The 16,755-nt window shown below is 34.7% G+C and overlaps 6 protein-coding genes across 7 annotated transcripts; 3 read left to right on the forward strand and 3 right to left on the reverse strand.

Moving 5' to 3' along the window:
- Positions 1 to 17: 17 nt before the first annotated feature.
- LOC100639389 (calmodulin-like) lies at positions 18 to 856 on the forward strand. The gene is made up of 4 exons (XM_003382594.3): positions 18 to 115; positions 168 to 413; positions 502 to 652; positions 707 to 856. Exons 1-4 carry the CDS (start codon positions 113 to 115, stop codon positions 733 to 735), a joined length of 429 nt encoding a protein of 142 aa, XP_003382642.1. The 5' UTR covers positions 18 to 112; the 3' UTR covers positions 736 to 856.
- A 488-nt stretch (positions 857 to 1,344) lies between these two features.
- Positions 1,345 to 7,164, reverse strand: LOC109581606 (uncharacterized). Of its 2 annotated transcripts, XM_019995870.1 has the most exons (15): positions 6,757 to 7,164; positions 6,536 to 6,709; positions 5,978 to 6,463; positions 5,720 to 5,911; positions 5,181 to 5,666; positions 4,946 to 5,134; positions 4,317 to 4,817; positions 4,074 to 4,265; positions 3,456 to 3,941; positions 3,206 to 3,382; positions 2,413 to 2,901; positions 2,138 to 2,326; positions 1,907 to 2,089; positions 1,592 to 1,738; positions 1,345 to 1,539 (listed from the first exon to the last, which is right to left on the reverse strand). In XM_019995870.1, exons 1-15 carry the CDS (start codon positions 7,142 to 7,144, stop codon positions 1,490 to 1,492), a joined length of 4,329 nt encoding a protein of 1,442 aa, XP_019851429.1. In that variant the 5' UTR covers positions 7,145 to 7,164; the 3' UTR covers positions 1,345 to 1,489. The 2 variants fall into 2 exon arrangements, with proteins under 2 accessions (XP_019851429.1, XP_019851432.1); XM_019995873.1 differs by lacking the exon at positions 4,074 to 4,265 and having other exon boundaries at positions 3,456 to 3,555; positions 4,429 to 4,817.
- A 10-nt stretch (positions 7,165 to 7,174) lies between these two features.
- LOC105312588 (squidulin-like) lies at positions 7,175 to 8,281 on the forward strand. Its single transcript, XM_011405356.2, has 4 exons — positions 7,175 to 7,258; positions 7,320 to 7,583; positions 7,732 to 7,882; positions 8,141 to 8,281. The coding sequence occupies exons 1-4, from the start codon at positions 7,250 to 7,252 to the stop codon at positions 8,167 to 8,169; spliced, it is 453 nt and encodes a 150-aa protein (XP_011403658.1). The 5' UTR covers positions 7,175 to 7,249; the 3' UTR covers positions 8,170 to 8,281.
- Positions 8,282 to 8,648: 367 nt separating this feature from the next.
- Positions 8,649 to 9,455, forward strand: LOC100639515 (calmodulin-like). Its single transcript, XM_003382595.3, has 4 exons — positions 8,649 to 8,759; positions 8,822 to 9,067; positions 9,130 to 9,280; positions 9,337 to 9,455. The coding sequence occupies exons 1-4, from the start codon at positions 8,757 to 8,759 to the stop codon at positions 9,360 to 9,362; spliced, it is 426 nt and encodes a 141-aa protein (XP_003382643.1). The 5' UTR covers positions 8,649 to 8,756; the 3' UTR covers positions 9,363 to 9,455.
- Positions 9,456 to 9,535: 80 nt separating this feature from the next.
- Positions 9,536 to 11,870, reverse strand: LOC109581620 (uncharacterized). Its single transcript, XM_019995890.1, has 10 exons — positions 11,779 to 11,870; positions 11,672 to 11,728; positions 11,473 to 11,528; positions 10,998 to 11,145; positions 10,873 to 10,951; positions 10,759 to 10,826; positions 10,618 to 10,685; positions 10,479 to 10,569; positions 10,229 to 10,312; positions 9,536 to 10,156 (listed from the first exon to the last, which is right to left on the reverse strand). The coding sequence occupies exons 1-10, from the start codon at positions 11,848 to 11,850 to the stop codon at positions 10,100 to 10,102; spliced, it is 780 nt and encodes a 259-aa protein (XP_019851449.1). The 5' UTR covers positions 11,851 to 11,870; the 3' UTR covers positions 9,536 to 10,099.
- LOC100639639 (uncharacterized) lies at positions 11,830 to 14,147 on the reverse strand. Its single transcript, XM_003382596.3, has 10 exons — positions 14,036 to 14,147; positions 13,929 to 13,977; positions 13,321 to 13,376; positions 13,017 to 13,176; positions 12,831 to 12,912; positions 12,580 to 12,647; positions 12,441 to 12,508; positions 12,300 to 12,393; positions 12,111 to 12,194; positions 11,830 to 12,049 (listed from the first exon to the last, which is right to left on the reverse strand). The coding sequence occupies exons 1-10, from the start codon at positions 14,050 to 14,052 to the stop codon at positions 11,915 to 11,917; spliced, it is 813 nt and encodes a 270-aa protein (XP_003382644.1). The 5' UTR covers positions 14,053 to 14,147; the 3' UTR covers positions 11,830 to 11,914.
- Positions 14,148 to 16,755: the final 2,608 nt, after the last annotated feature.

A 16,755-nucleotide genomic window follows, 5' to 3' on the forward strand; every position in this document is an offset into this window, starting at 1 on the left:
CACTCACTAAAAATAGTTATAAATATGACCATAGAGCTGCAGTCCAGGTTGTGTGACTTTACTCTCATTTTTTAAGCACTAGATTAGCAGGATAAAGAAATCTCTTTTTGCAATGGTAAGTCATCAATATCAGTTGTCCATGATGATATGAGTCTTTGTAATTAAAGGCTGTAAAACTCACTGCTGAAAAGAAGGCTGAGCTGAAAAAGATTTTTGACAAATATGATGCTGACAAGAATGGAGAGCTCACACTAGAGGAGCTGTTTGCTGCATTCAAATCTGCTGGTCTCCCAATGTCAAAGGTTCAAGTTGCTAACATGCTCTCAGCAGCTGACACTGATGGTAGTGGCACGTTGAACTATGAGGAGTATTTGCAATACAATGCTAAAGAGGCAACAAAAGAAAACTTTGATGTAAGTTTGACCTTATTCTCATAGCTATTTCATTTTCATTTGTATACAAAATGAAATGAAATCAATTTCATTTTGTATTCTCATACAGAAATATGACAAGAATGGAGATGGAGTTCTTGGGCCCGAGGAGGTTACTCTACTGGCCAAAGATCTAGGCTATGATCGGGTTACTCCTAAAGTAATAAAAGATCTCATCAACTCTGTTGACAAGGATGGTGATGGTGTCATCAATTTCCAAGGTAAGCATATACCTATTTGTATATAACTTAATCCACATTATTCAAACTTTATAGAATTTCAAAACTTGAATGCTAAAAAGTAACTCAGGGAACAAAGCAATGAACAAGAACATTAATTATAATAGTTAGCCTTGTCACAATGCTTTGTGTGAGAATTAGATATTTCTGGTTTTACATATTCTTTAATAATAATAATAATATCAATACTAATCTCCGCTGCAATATATACGTCAACTAAATTCAAAATACACAGCAATAAGAAGCACTATTGAAAAAGCCCATTGTGAGTGGGCATAGTTGAAATTGGCTCATATATAGGAGTATTTGGCAAAGCTACAACAAACAACTGTGTAGTTTTATCTGGCACACATGCACACACACTAAAATCCTTTTTAGCCACCACTTGATAATTAGATCTATGGCTGTGCTAATGTGTGCTAGCAAAGTGCAGTTTGTTTATCTTTACATTGAAATAATAAACAGCATAGTACAAGATACACTAATACTTGCATTGTAAGAGGTTATAAGGGCATAAGAGAATATTTACATTCACTCCAATAGGATTCTGTCTAAATCTTGTGATGTGAATAAATTAGGTAGAATGTAGCTACATCTAACGCAATGATACCTTCACATTCAGACACATAGTCTGAGAATTTAATTGGTTGCTATGCAAAAATAATAAATGCTTGTCACTATAAAGACAAAGCATGCATATCGGCACACTTTATGATATTTCATTTTTTAGTAATTGAGTTATCAGTAATTACACACACAAATTAATTATATTGATTGTACAGCGTTACAAAATGTAGTAATTACAGCAGCAGGTGTACTTTAGATGTCAGTTGTATCTGTGTCACAAATTAGCTTCATCTCTTGCTCCACTACAAAATGTGTTTAGCTCTTAGATTGATGAAACTAGGTTAATATACTTACCGAGTGCTTTCTTTCTTAATCTGTACTGCTTGACAGCAATCACAGCACATAGCATTGCCAAGGTAACCAGTGATGTCAAAATAGCAATTCCCATCAAAATGTAATTAGTGATGAAGTCATTGGCAGGTTTATACGTGGTAACATTAGCTGTACACACCCAAAGAAAAAAAGCAATATGTAACCAATCTAATTACATGACAAATACAATAGCAGCCAATGTGTGCGTACATCAAAGTGCCTCTGTCTTAACAAAATTGCCATTGAAGCCACAATAGCAATGAATAGTATCTATTATACACATAGTAGCTACCTTACCATCAGTGCATTTGACCACTGGGTAGCATGGAGCTGTTATACACTGTACTGGAACAAGAGAGCAAGTTTGATTTGAGCTACAGCCACCGTTAGCGATCTGACATGAATACTTGCAATAACTAGTAGAGCCATACACTTGACAGGTTGAACCAACAGGGCACAATACCACATCACATGGATCGACTATATAAGCATAATACATTATACATGTACGTATGTAAATAACTGTACCTGAGTTGTGACTACTATATTGACAATGAGAAGTAGTGAAGTTATACTGACATACTCCTGGTTCAATAGGTGGGTTATGAGGAGGTGGTGGACAATTTAAAGGAGGAGGAGTAGTGAAATATGCTTCATAGTCATATTGACTGCCACACAACCAGTATCCCTGACACCAATCCAAAAATGAATGACACACTAAAGTTGAGAGAGAGAGGAAAGGATAAAATACGGAACAAATAAAGAAGAAGAGGTAGAGGCCATAGACAAAGTATTACACTTACTTGACCATGTACATGTTCCTAACTGATTGATGCATTCTCCTGGCGGTAATGCTACACTACTGCGATTGTTTTCAACAGGTGTCAACGAGTGAGTATATATGTATTTATCAATAGCTGTGCCACACTGGTATCCAGTATCACTTAACCACATAGCACACTCATTATACCACTGACACTTGAAATCAATATAAAGACACTCTTCCTTAGGTGGTGGTAAAGAATTAAAAGGAACACATTCTTGATGTGTTTTATTGTATTCTACATACACTGATTCCAGTGTACACTGATAGTTAACCCCAAAGCAACCTTTATTCCATGCCTTGCAAGGATTGTAATACTCACAACCAAAAGAAGTTTCAGTACAGATATTAGGTGGAGGTGCTATTTCTCGAGGTATGGGAACAGAACAGCTAACAGGATTAGATATACGAGCAGAGGAACAAGAGTAATCACCAGTACACTTATCATAAGTTAGAGAACAATTAAACTCTATGGAATATTATACACAAATTAGTATCACACAATAAACCAAAATTTCAACAGAGCTAGATATGTATCAGAAATTGAAATAAAAATTGAGGGAAATAATGGAGCCATTTTTAAAGAAAAAGTATGGGCTATATAGTACAGGGGATTTTTCAGAAATTGACCACTTTAAAAAAATAGCTATAACTCAAAAAAATTTGTTGTAATCAGCTCAAACTTCTACATAGCATAAAGACATCAATATGTATCAGAAATGTAACAAATATGGGGGATTTTGGATCCATTTTTCATAACAAAGCATACAAACCTGTAGGATGATAGTGACAATGACCCAAAGATAAATCATACTGGCATACACCAGGTTCAGGAGGAGGAGGTGGAGGGAGAGGACAGGGAGGAGGAGGGGTAGTGAAATAAGCATCATAGTCATACTGACTGCCACACATCCAACGCGTCTTACACCAATCCATCCATGAACGACAGACTATAAAAAAGGGAGAAAATGCAATAAATAAGAAATTAAGAGAAAGAGAAAGAAGGTGAGAAACTATACTCACCTGACCATGTACATGTTCCTAACTGATTGATGCATTCTCCTGGTGGTAACAGTATATCACTGCCATTGTTGTCAATAAGAGACAACGAGTGAGTATATATGTATTTATCAATAGCTGTACCACACTGGTATCCAGTATCACTTAACCACATAGCACACTCATTATACCACTGACACTTGTTATCAATATAAAGACACTCTTCCTTAGGTGGTGGTGCAGGATGATAAGGAGGACACGGAGGATTACTCTTATTATATTTTATGTATTCTGATTCCAGTGTACACTGAGGATCATTTTGGTGGCATCCTTTATTCCATGACTTGCAAGGATTGTAGTACAAACAACCAAATTGATCTTCAGTACATATATCAGGAGGTGGTGCTATATCTTGGGGTATTTTAACTGAACAGTTTCCAGAATCAGGTATACCAGGAGCACAAAAGTATCCACCAGTGCAATCATCATAAGTCAGAGTACATGTTAATTCTAGGATAAAGGAAAACAGTGGATGCGTAATAATGTTCAGATAGAATCATGCAAAGGCTTTAACGATAACTAAAATGACTGAGCTAATTACTCTTTGTTATCACAAATCTACATTATTTAATACAAACTTACCAGTTAGTGAATGGAAATACTGACACTTGTTAGAAATTAAATTATACTGACACAGTCCTGATTCAGGTGGAGGAGTATAATTTGGCGGAGGCTTGGGACAAGGAGGAGGAGGAGTGGTGAAGTAAGCATCATAGTCATACTGACTACCACACAGCCAATATCCCTGACACCAATCCAGCCATGAACGACACACTATAGAGAAATAGTAAAAAGTTTTGTAAAATACTATAAATCATAACTTACTTGACCAGGTACAAGCTCCTAACTGATTAATGCATTCTCCTGGTGGTAAAGATAAACCATTATTATTGTTATTGCTGCCTTCTTTAATAAGAGACAATGAGTGAGTATATATGTATTTATCAATAGCTGTACCACACTGGTATCCAGTATCACTTAACCACATAGCACACTCATTATACCACTGACACTTGTAATCAATATAAAGACACTCTTCCTTGGGTGGTGGTATATTAGAATTATATGAATTGCATAGGTTACTCTTATTGTATTCTATGTATTCTGATTCCAGTGTACACTGAGGGTTGGTTCTTAAGCAACCTTCATTCCATGCCTTGCAAGGATTGTAATACTCACAACCAAAAGAGTTTTCAGTACAGATATCAGGTGGAGGTGCTATTTCTCGAGGTATGGGAACAGAACACCTAACAGGATTAGATACACGAGCAGAGGAACAAGAGTAATCACCAGTACACTTATCATAAGTTAGAGAACAATTAAACTCTATAAAAAGAAAAACCATTTGTAAAATTCACATAAAATTTGCATGCTATATTATACAACAGGGTATAAAATAATGGTGACCTTAAAAACAATAATAAAAATATGAAAAAAATAATATTAATATTAACCTGTATGATGATAATGACAATGACCAGATGTTAGATTATACTGGCACACTCCTGGCTCTGCTGGGGGCGTGTAATTTTGTGGAGGAGGTGGACAAGGAGGAGGAGGAGAACTAGCAAAATACACATCATGATCATACTGACTACCACACATCCAATAGGATTGACACCAATCCAACCATGAATGACATACTATAACCAAAAATAGACAAATAATGGCAAAAACTATTGAACTTACTAGACCAAGTACAGTTTCCTAACTGATTAATGCACTCTCCTGGTGGCAATAATACATTAGTGGTATTTATGCTGTTATCAATAAGCGAGTGAGTATATATGTATTTATCAATAGTTGTACCACACTGGTATCCAGTATCACTTAACCACATAGCACACTCATTATACCACTGACACTTGAAATCAATATAAAGACACTCTTCCTTAGGTGGGGGCATAGGAACTGGAGTATTACAATGAGGATGAGTATTATTATACTGTATATATTCTGATTCCAGTGTACACTGAGGAACAGCTCCAAAGCATCCTTTATTCCATCCCTTGCAAGGATTATAAAACACACAACCAAAAGGATCGGCTCTACAGATACTAGGAGGTGGTGCTATATTCTGAGGTACTTTAACTGAGCAGTTTCCAGAATCAGGTATACCAGGATCACAAAAGTATTCACCAGTACAATCATCATAAGTCAGAGTACATGTTAATTCTAGGATAAAGGAAAACAAAAATTAAGAAGTACTTCAATACTTATAAACTGACCTGACAGTGGGTGGTAATATTGACAATGACCTGAAGCTAGATCAAACTGACACACTCCAGGTTCATTGGGAGGAGTGAAATTCTGTGGGGGAGGTGGGCAGGGAGGAGGAGGACTATTGAAATATGCCTCGTAGTCATACTGGCTGCCACACATCCACACTTCATTGCACCAATTTAGCCATGAACGACACACTATAGGAAACATTAAAATATACGAAACAGTCAAAGTTTTATAAAAGAGTAGTCATACTAACTTACTTGACCATGTACATGTTCCTAACTGATTGATGCATTCTCCTGGTGGTAACGCTACACTACTGCCATTGTTTTTAACAGGTGTCAACGAGTGAGTATATATGTATTTATCAATAATTGTACCACACTGGTATCCAGTATCACTTAACCACATAGCACACTCATTATACCACTGACACTTGTAATCAATATAAAGACACTCTTCCTTAGGTGGTGGTGCAGGAGTGTATAAATGACACGAAGGATTACTCTTATTATACTGTATATATTCTGATTCCAGTGTACACTGAGGAACTGCTCCATAACATCCTTTATTCCATGCCTTGCAAGGATTATAAAACATGCAACCAATAGAGTTTTCAGTACAGATACTAGGAGGTGGTGCTATATTCTGAGGTATTTTAACTGAACAGTTTCCAGAATCAGGTATACCAGGATCACAAAAGTATCCACCAGTACAATCATCATAAGACAGAGTACATGTTAATTCTAAAATTTAAAAAAATGCAATAATATACTTGACCAATTATAATTAAAATTATATTAAACTACTTGATTCACCTGATGGTCTATGAAAGCGGCAATGTCCAACTCTTGGATTATAACGACATACTCCTGGTATTGGAGGAGGAGCAATAGGCCTAACTGGGCAGATTGGATGAGGCTTCCTCTTATAATAATATTGACTGTGACAACGCCACCGCATTTGACACAAATCCAGCCAAGAGAAACACTCTAAAAATGAAGACGTAATGCCACAAACCATTCTGTCTGCATCTTACTTGACCAGTTGCATTGTCCTGACTGATAGATACACTCCCCTGGCGGAAGTAATGTTGTATTAACATTTGTTATGTGTGTGTTGTTATGCTCTGAGTCCAACGTACACTGATACTCTGACTGATTATTGACCCATATCATGCACATGTTAACAAACATACAAACCCCATCACTTAGGACACAGTCTCCAGGGGGAGGAGGAGGAGGGAGAGGGTGAGGTGTGAAAGTGGAAACATTTCCTGAACAGTTAATCTCTGGAGCAGATTTGTTGTCCACGCAATAATAGCTCCCCGTGCAATTGTTATAGTCACTGATGCAACTGCTGCCAGGAGCTGAAGCTTCAGCTAGAAACAAGGCAGAAGCCAGACAAGTCAAAAACAAAACTCCCATGTTGAGTGGGCGTTGAGTAGCCTTTAAGGTGTGGCTAATTTACTGAGCTAGCTAGCTGATCTGTTTTGCTGCAACCCTGAATACTTAAACTACTAAAACAAGCCAATGAACATGGTGAGTGGCTGCAAATGAATATCTTTAGTCTATTGTGACTTCTTTATTGTCCTATGAATAGGAAAAACAACCTACAGAAGCACAAAAGGCTGAATTTAGAAGAGCCTTTTCTATCTTTGACACAAACAATGATGGTCACATTTCTTCAAGTGAGTTGGCAGAAGTCATGAAGCAGCTAGGTCGAAACATGAGCCAAGCTGAGCTCGATGCCATGCTGAAAGAAGTCGATAGTGACAAGAATGGGACAATTGAGTTCAATGAGTTTTGTGTCTACATGTTGAATCAATTAACGAAACCCCAGGACATCAGACGGAAAACATTTGAAGTAATAAAAAATTGAAGTCAAACAATAAATTAATGCACATAAGCCATGCAATTAACACTGTTGAGCGAAACATGCTTGCTAATGACAATAATTATTGGTATAAAGCTTATTCAGGAACTTTACAAAATTTTTGTTTTATACATATAAGGCATGTGATAGAGACAGAAACGGTCTGATTAGTGCTGAAGAATTTGTTGAAGTGATGAAGCTAATGGGTGATGATACAATCACTCTTGATCAGGCCAAGGCCATGATAAAAAAGGTGGACAAAGATGGAAATGAACAAATAAGTTATGACGGTAAGAAACATGTTATTTATGTAGTTTTGCCAGGCTATTGTTATGTACACTGAAGCTGTAATTTAATAATAGTCTGTGCACAGTACCAATTAGCAGCTTATAGTTATCAACTTAACTTATCAGTTGGAATTCATAAATTCTAAAGCTGCCTTCAGTTTTTACACATTCTAAAAAGTTTTCTTGCATTTAATCAATAATGAGTTGTTTGTTCAATGGCTCTATTTAAATTTTAAAATAATAAATCATTTTTTATTTCAGAGTTTATCGTCTTACTTGACAAGAAGTAGCTGAACAAGACAAACTGAATTAGATGTATGACACCATGTTTTACAAATGTGTTGCTATTGTTATTGTGCTGTAGTGTTAATTGGTATTACAAAACTACTACGAAACATGAAATTACAATTAGTCGAGGGCATTTCCTCTCATATGATCCTTTCCTTTTTAATGTGTTTGATAGAGAGTACATATCTACTATATAGATTAGATACACTCTTATTGGAGCTGGGTTGATTTTCTCATGGTCACGTGCACACATGCAAAACTCTATACTGTATAAGCTACTTGTGGGGGACTGCTGATTATTATTACAGCTAAGCTTTACAATAAACACTGTGTGAATACTTTTACAAATGACACCTTTAGCTGTAGCAAACACAGCCTGTTAGTTCCAGAGCTTTGTCATCCTTGTTATTATTGGAACAAAGACTGTAAGTAGAATATACAAACTATAAACCTAGTTCCTATCATGTGAGCATATACAGGACATTGTCTATATATAAGTCTGAACTATGAGTCAACAATTAGTGCTCTGAGCAGATTATTTCCTACTTTCTTCTGATATTTTAGCCTACCAGTAGTAATTACACTTGCAATGGTAAGCTCAGCTGTGCATAACTCTTCTTGTTTTTTGATAGTTTCATTTCCTCATGTATGCAGGCTGTTAAGCTCACTGAGGATCAAAAGAAAAATTTAAAAAAGACCTTTGATAAATATGATGCAGACAAAAATGGGCAGTTGACAGCTGTAGAGCTCTACGATGCCTTCAAGTCTGCTGGCCTTCCAGTGTCTAAGCTACAAGTTGCTAACATGATGGGAAAGTATGATACTGACAAAAGTGGCACTATCGACTTTGACGAGTTCTTGGCCTACAATGAAATAGAGGCATCCAAGGAAAAGTTTGATGTGAGTTCAGTAGAATGATTGTAGCCTTTGTAGTCTAATGATAATTTTCTTTTGATATGCAGGAGTACGACAAGAATGGTGATGGTTACCTTGGACCAGATGAGCTAGTGAATGTTGCTAAAAATTTGAACTACAAATCTGTTACTGCTGCATCTATCAAAGCCCTCATAGATTCTATAGATGAAAACAAAGATGGCAAGATCAGCTTTACAGGTGAATTGTACAACCACAATTATTGTATTATTTGCATTTATTTGGTGTGTTTTTAGAATTCCTTTCTCTCAGCGCCAAGTAGAGCAGAGCAAGTTATATATTGACTCAATGATTATTTTCATAGTTATTGTGTAGTAATAGCAGCTAGTTTAGCTTAGCCATAGTATAAAATTTATGATAAAATTAACAAAGCGCCGTAATTAAAAGGCGTGGTCGCAGAGGGCGCGCGGGCAGAATTAAAAATTTACATTTTTAGTTGTTTCGGGTTGGTGTCATAAAAGCTAGAAATTAAAAATATATAAAAATACTGAATTGAATTCAAGTCTTTTTAGATCCAGATGAAGACTTTGATGATTTGCGGGGTGTGACTATTTTCTTCTTTTCCAATGCTCTTAAATAATGTCTTGTTCCAAGTGGTTTCATTTTTCCTTGTTTCGTTAGCTCAGCAGCATACCTTAGAGTATTTACGCTCCAACTAGCAGTATCTTTGCGCTTAACAAACACTCTCATAAAGGAGTCCTCATCAATCCTCTTTACTGTTGTGTCAATCCAGCCATAACAGATAGCAGTCCTTACTTGCTCGTTGTGGCTTGGCACAGGATAACCAGTGTGCTTTTTATAAATTTTGAATTCTACTCTATCCTTTGTTTCGTGATTAGCTTCAAACCAATCCACAAAATCCGAGAGCTCCTTTATTTCCACCATCTTTTTCGCCATTTTAATAACCTCTTGGGTGGGGCCATATTTAATTAAAATGAATTGAATTTATGAAAGAACATGATAAACAATGTCAATACTATAACTATCTACTTTTAAAAATTATTTTGAGAACACTGATTTCCAAGATACTTCCAAAATACCTACCAGTGCATATCCCTAATTAATAATGATATAGCAATTAACAAATTCTCTGACATAAAACTGAATTTTTAATGAAACTTATAGTACCTTCAGAAAATCAGGATTTCTTTCCTTATAGAACCTAATGTGTGGGTTCTTTAAACTTTCCTCAGTAATGATGGCAAACTCCTCCTGAGAGTAGAATATCATTATTACAGCTGTTGGACTCGCCATATGTTTAATTGTTTATAGTCAGTACAAAATCAAAATGTTACTGGCAAAATTTAACAGCATCAAATACTTTGATTGCTTCATAGTCTCTCAGTCTCATACAATGAACTTCATATCATGCACAAACCTTTATTGACTGTTTTGTCTTTATTACACTCCTTTCCCTGTTATAGCAGTCGTGAAGATTGAGTATATTCAGTACATAATAATCAATAACTCTATAGAAAAGATAACATCATACTGAGGAGGTTATAATAAATACTTACTTCTGTTCCATTTCTGGAGTGGGTTTGTCATAGCGAGGATAGGCTCTACTTGAAATTCCAGCAAATCCCTGCATGAAAGTACATCAAAAATTAAATGTAAATGCTGTTTTACATGCATGTTTATAAGAGCAGTGAGCTGACCGGATAACCTTTGTAATTAATAAAATTGACGGAATAGTAGAGTGAGGCAAATGGATGACGAAACCTCTCTGATAAAAATAAATAAACAAATCAATGTACTACATGTACTTTTACCTTTGGCTATTGAGTATAAAGTAAAGTCACGAAGAATTTTCATTCTTTGATATTCAGGACGGATATATGCTGGCCCTGACTATAAAACACAGCATTTTTCACAGAGGGAATACTAATAGGCTTACTCTTATAATTGATACAGGCTTTGATTTTCTTTTCAGTGAAGTTGGTATAACACTATAAGCAGTTGCTCCGCATAGTTTATTATTTCTTCGATCATGCATCAGTAGTATAGTATCAAATGAATTGTGTAGCTCCAAAAAGTCATCATAGCTATATAAAAAAGGTACTAATGAGCTGAAATTTACAAGTAAAGTAGCATACCGTATAGCTGGAAATATTTGCTGGAATTTAATTTTGCTGTTTGCTGTTCATCATAAAAACGCACAATTTAATTCCGCAAAGCATTATAAGTAATGGGTGTATCAACAGTACACACCTACACCAGTAAAATTAATTTCCACAAACATTAAAATTAGCTATATTGGTACAAAATCGCAAATATAATTCCCGCAAACTTTTCCAGCTTTACGGTAATTATTATTTACAATTGTTATTGAATCAATGTAATACAATTATGCTGCACTCAATTTGTCTCACCTAACTTTTCCAGTCATGGTATAGTGCCATAAACTATACATGTCATGTAGTGTAACCTATTAGAAAAAATTTACTGTGAAAATTGTACAGTGATGCTAAAGAGTCAGTTGGCACAGTAGTTAAACTCAAAATTTTAAGTCATGCAGCAACAGGCTGCAATTAGCTAACAAGTGATCTTCACACATTTGGTGAAACTGACCTGGTCCACATTACGAACTGATAGGGACCGGAGTTTTAAGTTCTTCAGCCACCAAAACTAGCAAGGAAAGCCGCATTTCAAAGCAAATCTATTACCATTTTACTCACCATTTTAAACCACACCCATTGGTAGCATTTAGCAGGTATACATGTATAAAATTTAAGTATTGAGTACATCATGTTTCTAACTAAGAGCAATTAATGACAAAAACTATCATAAAAGTAAAAAGATCAACAAAACTGATCAATGGACGTATGATAAAGAAGTTTTCTTATTAAAGTTAAACCATCTTCTGATCCACCTTCTGAAAATGAATGGTATCATTCTCAAGAATATGTCACCCCAAGTCACTTTAGCAACAGCTACCAAAGCATTTCCCTAAAGAAGAAAAATAATACAGCCACATCACAAGAAATTGTATCTTAATGTAAGTACTTACATCTTTCCAGTGAGGATTCGATCTGGCATAAAACTCAATATGAGGATTAGAGAGATCAGTGTCAGTAATAGGAGCAACATGATCCTATCAAAAGGAGACCTTTACATCAATAATATTTATATCAATAGTATATTGCCATTGGTATTGTGGCTAATATTCAATGCACTAATCATTCAGTAATCAGTATACCTTGACAAAAGATAGACTTTGAATAACGAGCCCTTTCTCTTCATCAAAGACCTCACCTTCATCTAGACTACTTGATGCATACTGACTAATGAGGCTATAGTGAAAACAGTCAACACAAATACATGTACACGTGATACAAACTTCTTATAGAGATCAGGAGTCTCAGCATCATAGCGTGGATAACAATTTTTAAATAGCTTTGTGGAAACCTGCAATAATACATGTATATGGATTATGAATTAAATACAATACAATTAATAATAACAATGGTTGTACTAACGAGGTAGAGTTTATAAGTGAAGAACATGCCACCAATATAAAGCGGTGTAAAAGGATGAAGTAATTTCTCTAAAAGAATAAAATTAAAAAAAAAGTGCTCAATAAAATGCATCAACTACCAAGCAAAATGCATTTAATAGCATGCTCTATATAGTTTTCATTTTGATTACGTTTGGGCTAAAATTCCTGTACTATATTATGGTACAGGGACTTCGGCCTAATTTTCAAGCAGCTTTATGCACATCAAAATACCTTTTATAAAGAGTGCAGTACGATACTTATAATATACCGAGGAATGTCCATGATACTCCTCTTGGAAATAGGTAGCTGCACCCTATGAAAAGATGGAGAGCAAATAAGAAAAGTTGATATGTACATGTACATAAACCTTAGTACATTTTCATTACACAATTGGTAGTTTGTCAGGCAATAGCTTACCTTAACAACTCTGCAATGATATAGTTTACCAGAATCGTCGACATGGAATGATTTAGGCTGTACATCTAGAAAACTCATCCCTCTCAGACCCCCACTGGCTCTGTCACGATAAATTGAAGCATACTTGAACAGCTGAATGTAACGGCAAAAGTCTTGAAACCTATATATGCGCACGCAAACAAAAAACAAAATAGAGTTCATTCAGAGCTGCAAAAAATGAGGGGAGAGAGCAACGTGTGAACCACATTGAGAACAATCAGTGAACAACATTAGGAGCACAAGAAACACGCTTGATACAATTTACCTTTGGGGGCCATCCACATATCTAACATAAAGCCTGTACATCTCTCTTAGTACATCCTAGATATTAATAATGATAAATGGTAATTCACTAATCATCAACTAAAAGAATATTTATAATGCAGCTATAATATTAAATTAAAATAATGTACATGAACACAGTGATGTATATAGAACATGTATGTGTGTTGATTCAATGATTGATGGATATGAATGGATAAATAATAGTATATATATGTATACTACATGTTAATCACATGCTACTACAGGATAGTGTTATCAAAACACACAAAAACAGGGTGTTTTTGGCATATTGCATAACATGTGTTGCATAATAATAATAATAACAACATGTATTACATATACTGTAGATATAGCCACAAAATCTTAACAGAAACACTTTTGCCACTCTCTGTATATATATATACATATTTATAAATTTATATTTAAAATTAGACAATTTTTAAAAATGTCCAATTCAATTTTACAGGGGCGTTGTGAAAATTAACTTAATGAAAAAGGTTATATTGGATCTTATTATTACTGACACACAATATATCATAAAATGAAGCAGTCATGGATTAGACTGACCATATATATCTATCGACTGACCTGATCAATATCATGACTGTGAAGTGAAAATCGCTTCAAGGAGTTGCTCCTGCAATAGATTGTATTGTCAGCTACATAAATCTAGTCACATTAGATAGCAAACTCACCTCAGTAAGCTAAACATGGCCGTACTAACAGGGTTATTCGTTATTCCATCTTCATGGCCAACATTGAAGACAACAGCAGCCGCTCGACAGCAGCGGTTATCAAGATTACACGTGGTTAAAAACAAATTTACAAAAGAATACGGAAGAGTATACAAGCAACATGGGTGGGGCTTGTAGCAGCAGTGCAACAACTTCTTGAGTTCTTGTTTCTTTTCTCGTTCTTGTAGCTATAGTTATGAGTATTAGAAAGAATTGGAGACGTGCTCCTATTGGCCGTGGCTCTTTTGGTGATGTTTCACTTTTTACTAGTGTAAGAATTAAAGCATTAGTCACACCCTGTGTTTATTTATATAATCCATGTACATGTATGCTTTATTATGTATATAATATACATACAGAATGATGGGGAACAGATTGCGTTGAAAGAAATGAAATTGGAGCCATTACGTAATCTAGATTCTCACGAGAGGGACAAGATGATTGTTAGATTGAGGAACGAGATCAAGATAATGTGGGAACACAATCATCCTAACCTTATTAAAGCTCTTGGCCCACCTCCTGTGAGCCGATATCTTATACTCATGTACTCATACTCTCCATGTACTAATTTTTGTATAAGAAAACATTACATGTGTGTGTGTTAATTAGTAGGTACGTTAAAACCTTAGCTAAAGTTTGAAATGAGTACATGTACATACACTTGTACGTGCACATGTACTATGTTTTGTAAATCCCTAAATTTTAAATTGCACTGAATTTTGTCTTTAATACAGACCCAGTGATATTTATGATTATTCCTAAGCTTTGGATCATACACTGCATGTGTGGGAAATTTTATTAATTGATATTATGTGTGTGCATAATTGTATATATGTGTACATGTATGGATTCTGTTATTCAATATTCATTATTATTATTATTATTATTATTATTATTATTATTATTATTATTATTATTATTATTATTATTAGGATATTCCCTATCATCCTCCTGAGGACGTGATGCATGTATGGATGGAGTTCTGTAATGGTGGAGATTTAAGGAATGTAAGTTTACTAATTCAGAGAAGGACGGGAGAAGAAATTATGTGTAAAATTATTTATGTGTAAAATATGTCCATTGTATTTAATGAAAAAATGGCTAGGGGAGAATTCTTATTACGTTTTTTGATATATATGGATTTTATTATATTGTGTAAAATTTAGAGCTATTTCTGATCAAATTCTGATTTTTTATGAATTTTTAAGGTTGCTCAAAAATCTGGCTCAAGGCCATGTGCTATGGTACAGGGGTTTCAGCCAAATTTTGCCAAAAATGATTAGGAGAGAATTCTTTGTTTTTATAATTTTTCCTGATACATATACATGTTCTTATGTTGTGTAGCAAGTTTTGATTTTTATGAATTTTTAAAGTTGCTCCAAAATTGAGCCAAAGTCCCTGTACTATAGTACAGGGATTTGGCCAAATTTCACCAAAATTGACTAGGAGAGAATTTTTCATTTTTATAATTTTTCCTGATACATATACATGTTCTTATGTTGTGTAGCAAGTTTGAGCTGATTCTGATCAAATTTGGATTTTTTATGAATTTTTAAAGTTGCTCCAAAATTGAGCCAAAGTCCCTGTACTATAGTACAGGGATTTTGGCCAAATTTCACCAAAAATGACTAGGAGAGAATTTTTCATTTTTATAATTTTTCCTGATACATATACATGTTCTTATGTTGTGTAGCAAGTTTGAGCTGATTCCCATCAAATATGAATTTTTTATGAATTTTTTAAGTTGATAAAAAATTTGGCCCAAGACCATGGGCTATAGTACACAGTCTCCAGCCAAATTTTTATCAAAATTGGCAGGGAGTAGAGCTGATTATGCTGATTACGACCAAAATTGATTTTTTAAAAGAAAATTAGTAACATGCCTGCATGTGTATTCCTTGCATGCATCATTTCTTAGTAGTAGCTGTTTCTTTTTAAGTTTTTGTATTATCATAACATTGCTCTGTTTGTTACATAATCTTGTCTTAAAGCACTTAGTGATATGAAATAATTCATTTTTAAGCTTGTTCCTCCCACATACAAGATAATCTGATGAGCTATATATACCAAAGCTGCAAATTAGGAGCACTTTGTACCGGAAGGTGTACAATTGAAATTTTAATTCAAGATCAAAATAGGACTACATTATGCAATTGCATTGTAGCCTGTTGTATTTTTAATTTTTGAGTTTCACTTCGATAAATTATACAGAAAATATAACTTTATGCACCTCAAATTATGCAATACTTAACCTTTAAAACCTCTCCCAGAAAATCCTGTTTGAAATACTGATTGATTCAATAGAGACAGCCATGTTATATACCATATAGCTAGAAAATTTGGTGGAGTAAAACTTTGTCGAATTGAGGTCCATTCGCCAAATTTTTAGTCTCTAATTTGATAAGGCTCCATAGAAGCATACACAGAGTTAAAATTTCGCCAAAATTTTAACCTCCAAACCTCTTTTAGAGTCAATTTGCCAAGTTTTAGCACTCCAAATTTTCTAGCTATGCAGTAATTATATTAACTATGACTTATATGTGCTAACTGTTTGTCAGTTGTTAGAGTTAATGGTACAGTTTACTGAGCATTAAAACCTGACTTAATCATTTTACTGCTGTAATATACCTAATCTGTAATCTTATTGAAATTTTTGGTGGAGGCATGTCACATTTTTTAAT

The sequence above is a fragment of the Amphimedon queenslandica genome, unplaced genomic scaffold (genome assembly GCF_000090795.2).
Source record: "Amphimedon queenslandica unplaced genomic scaffold, v1.1 AMPQUscaffold_13520, whole genome shotgun sequence".
Classification (NCBI taxonomy): Eukaryota; Metazoa; Porifera; class Demospongiae; order Haplosclerida; family Niphatidae; genus Amphimedon; species Amphimedon queenslandica.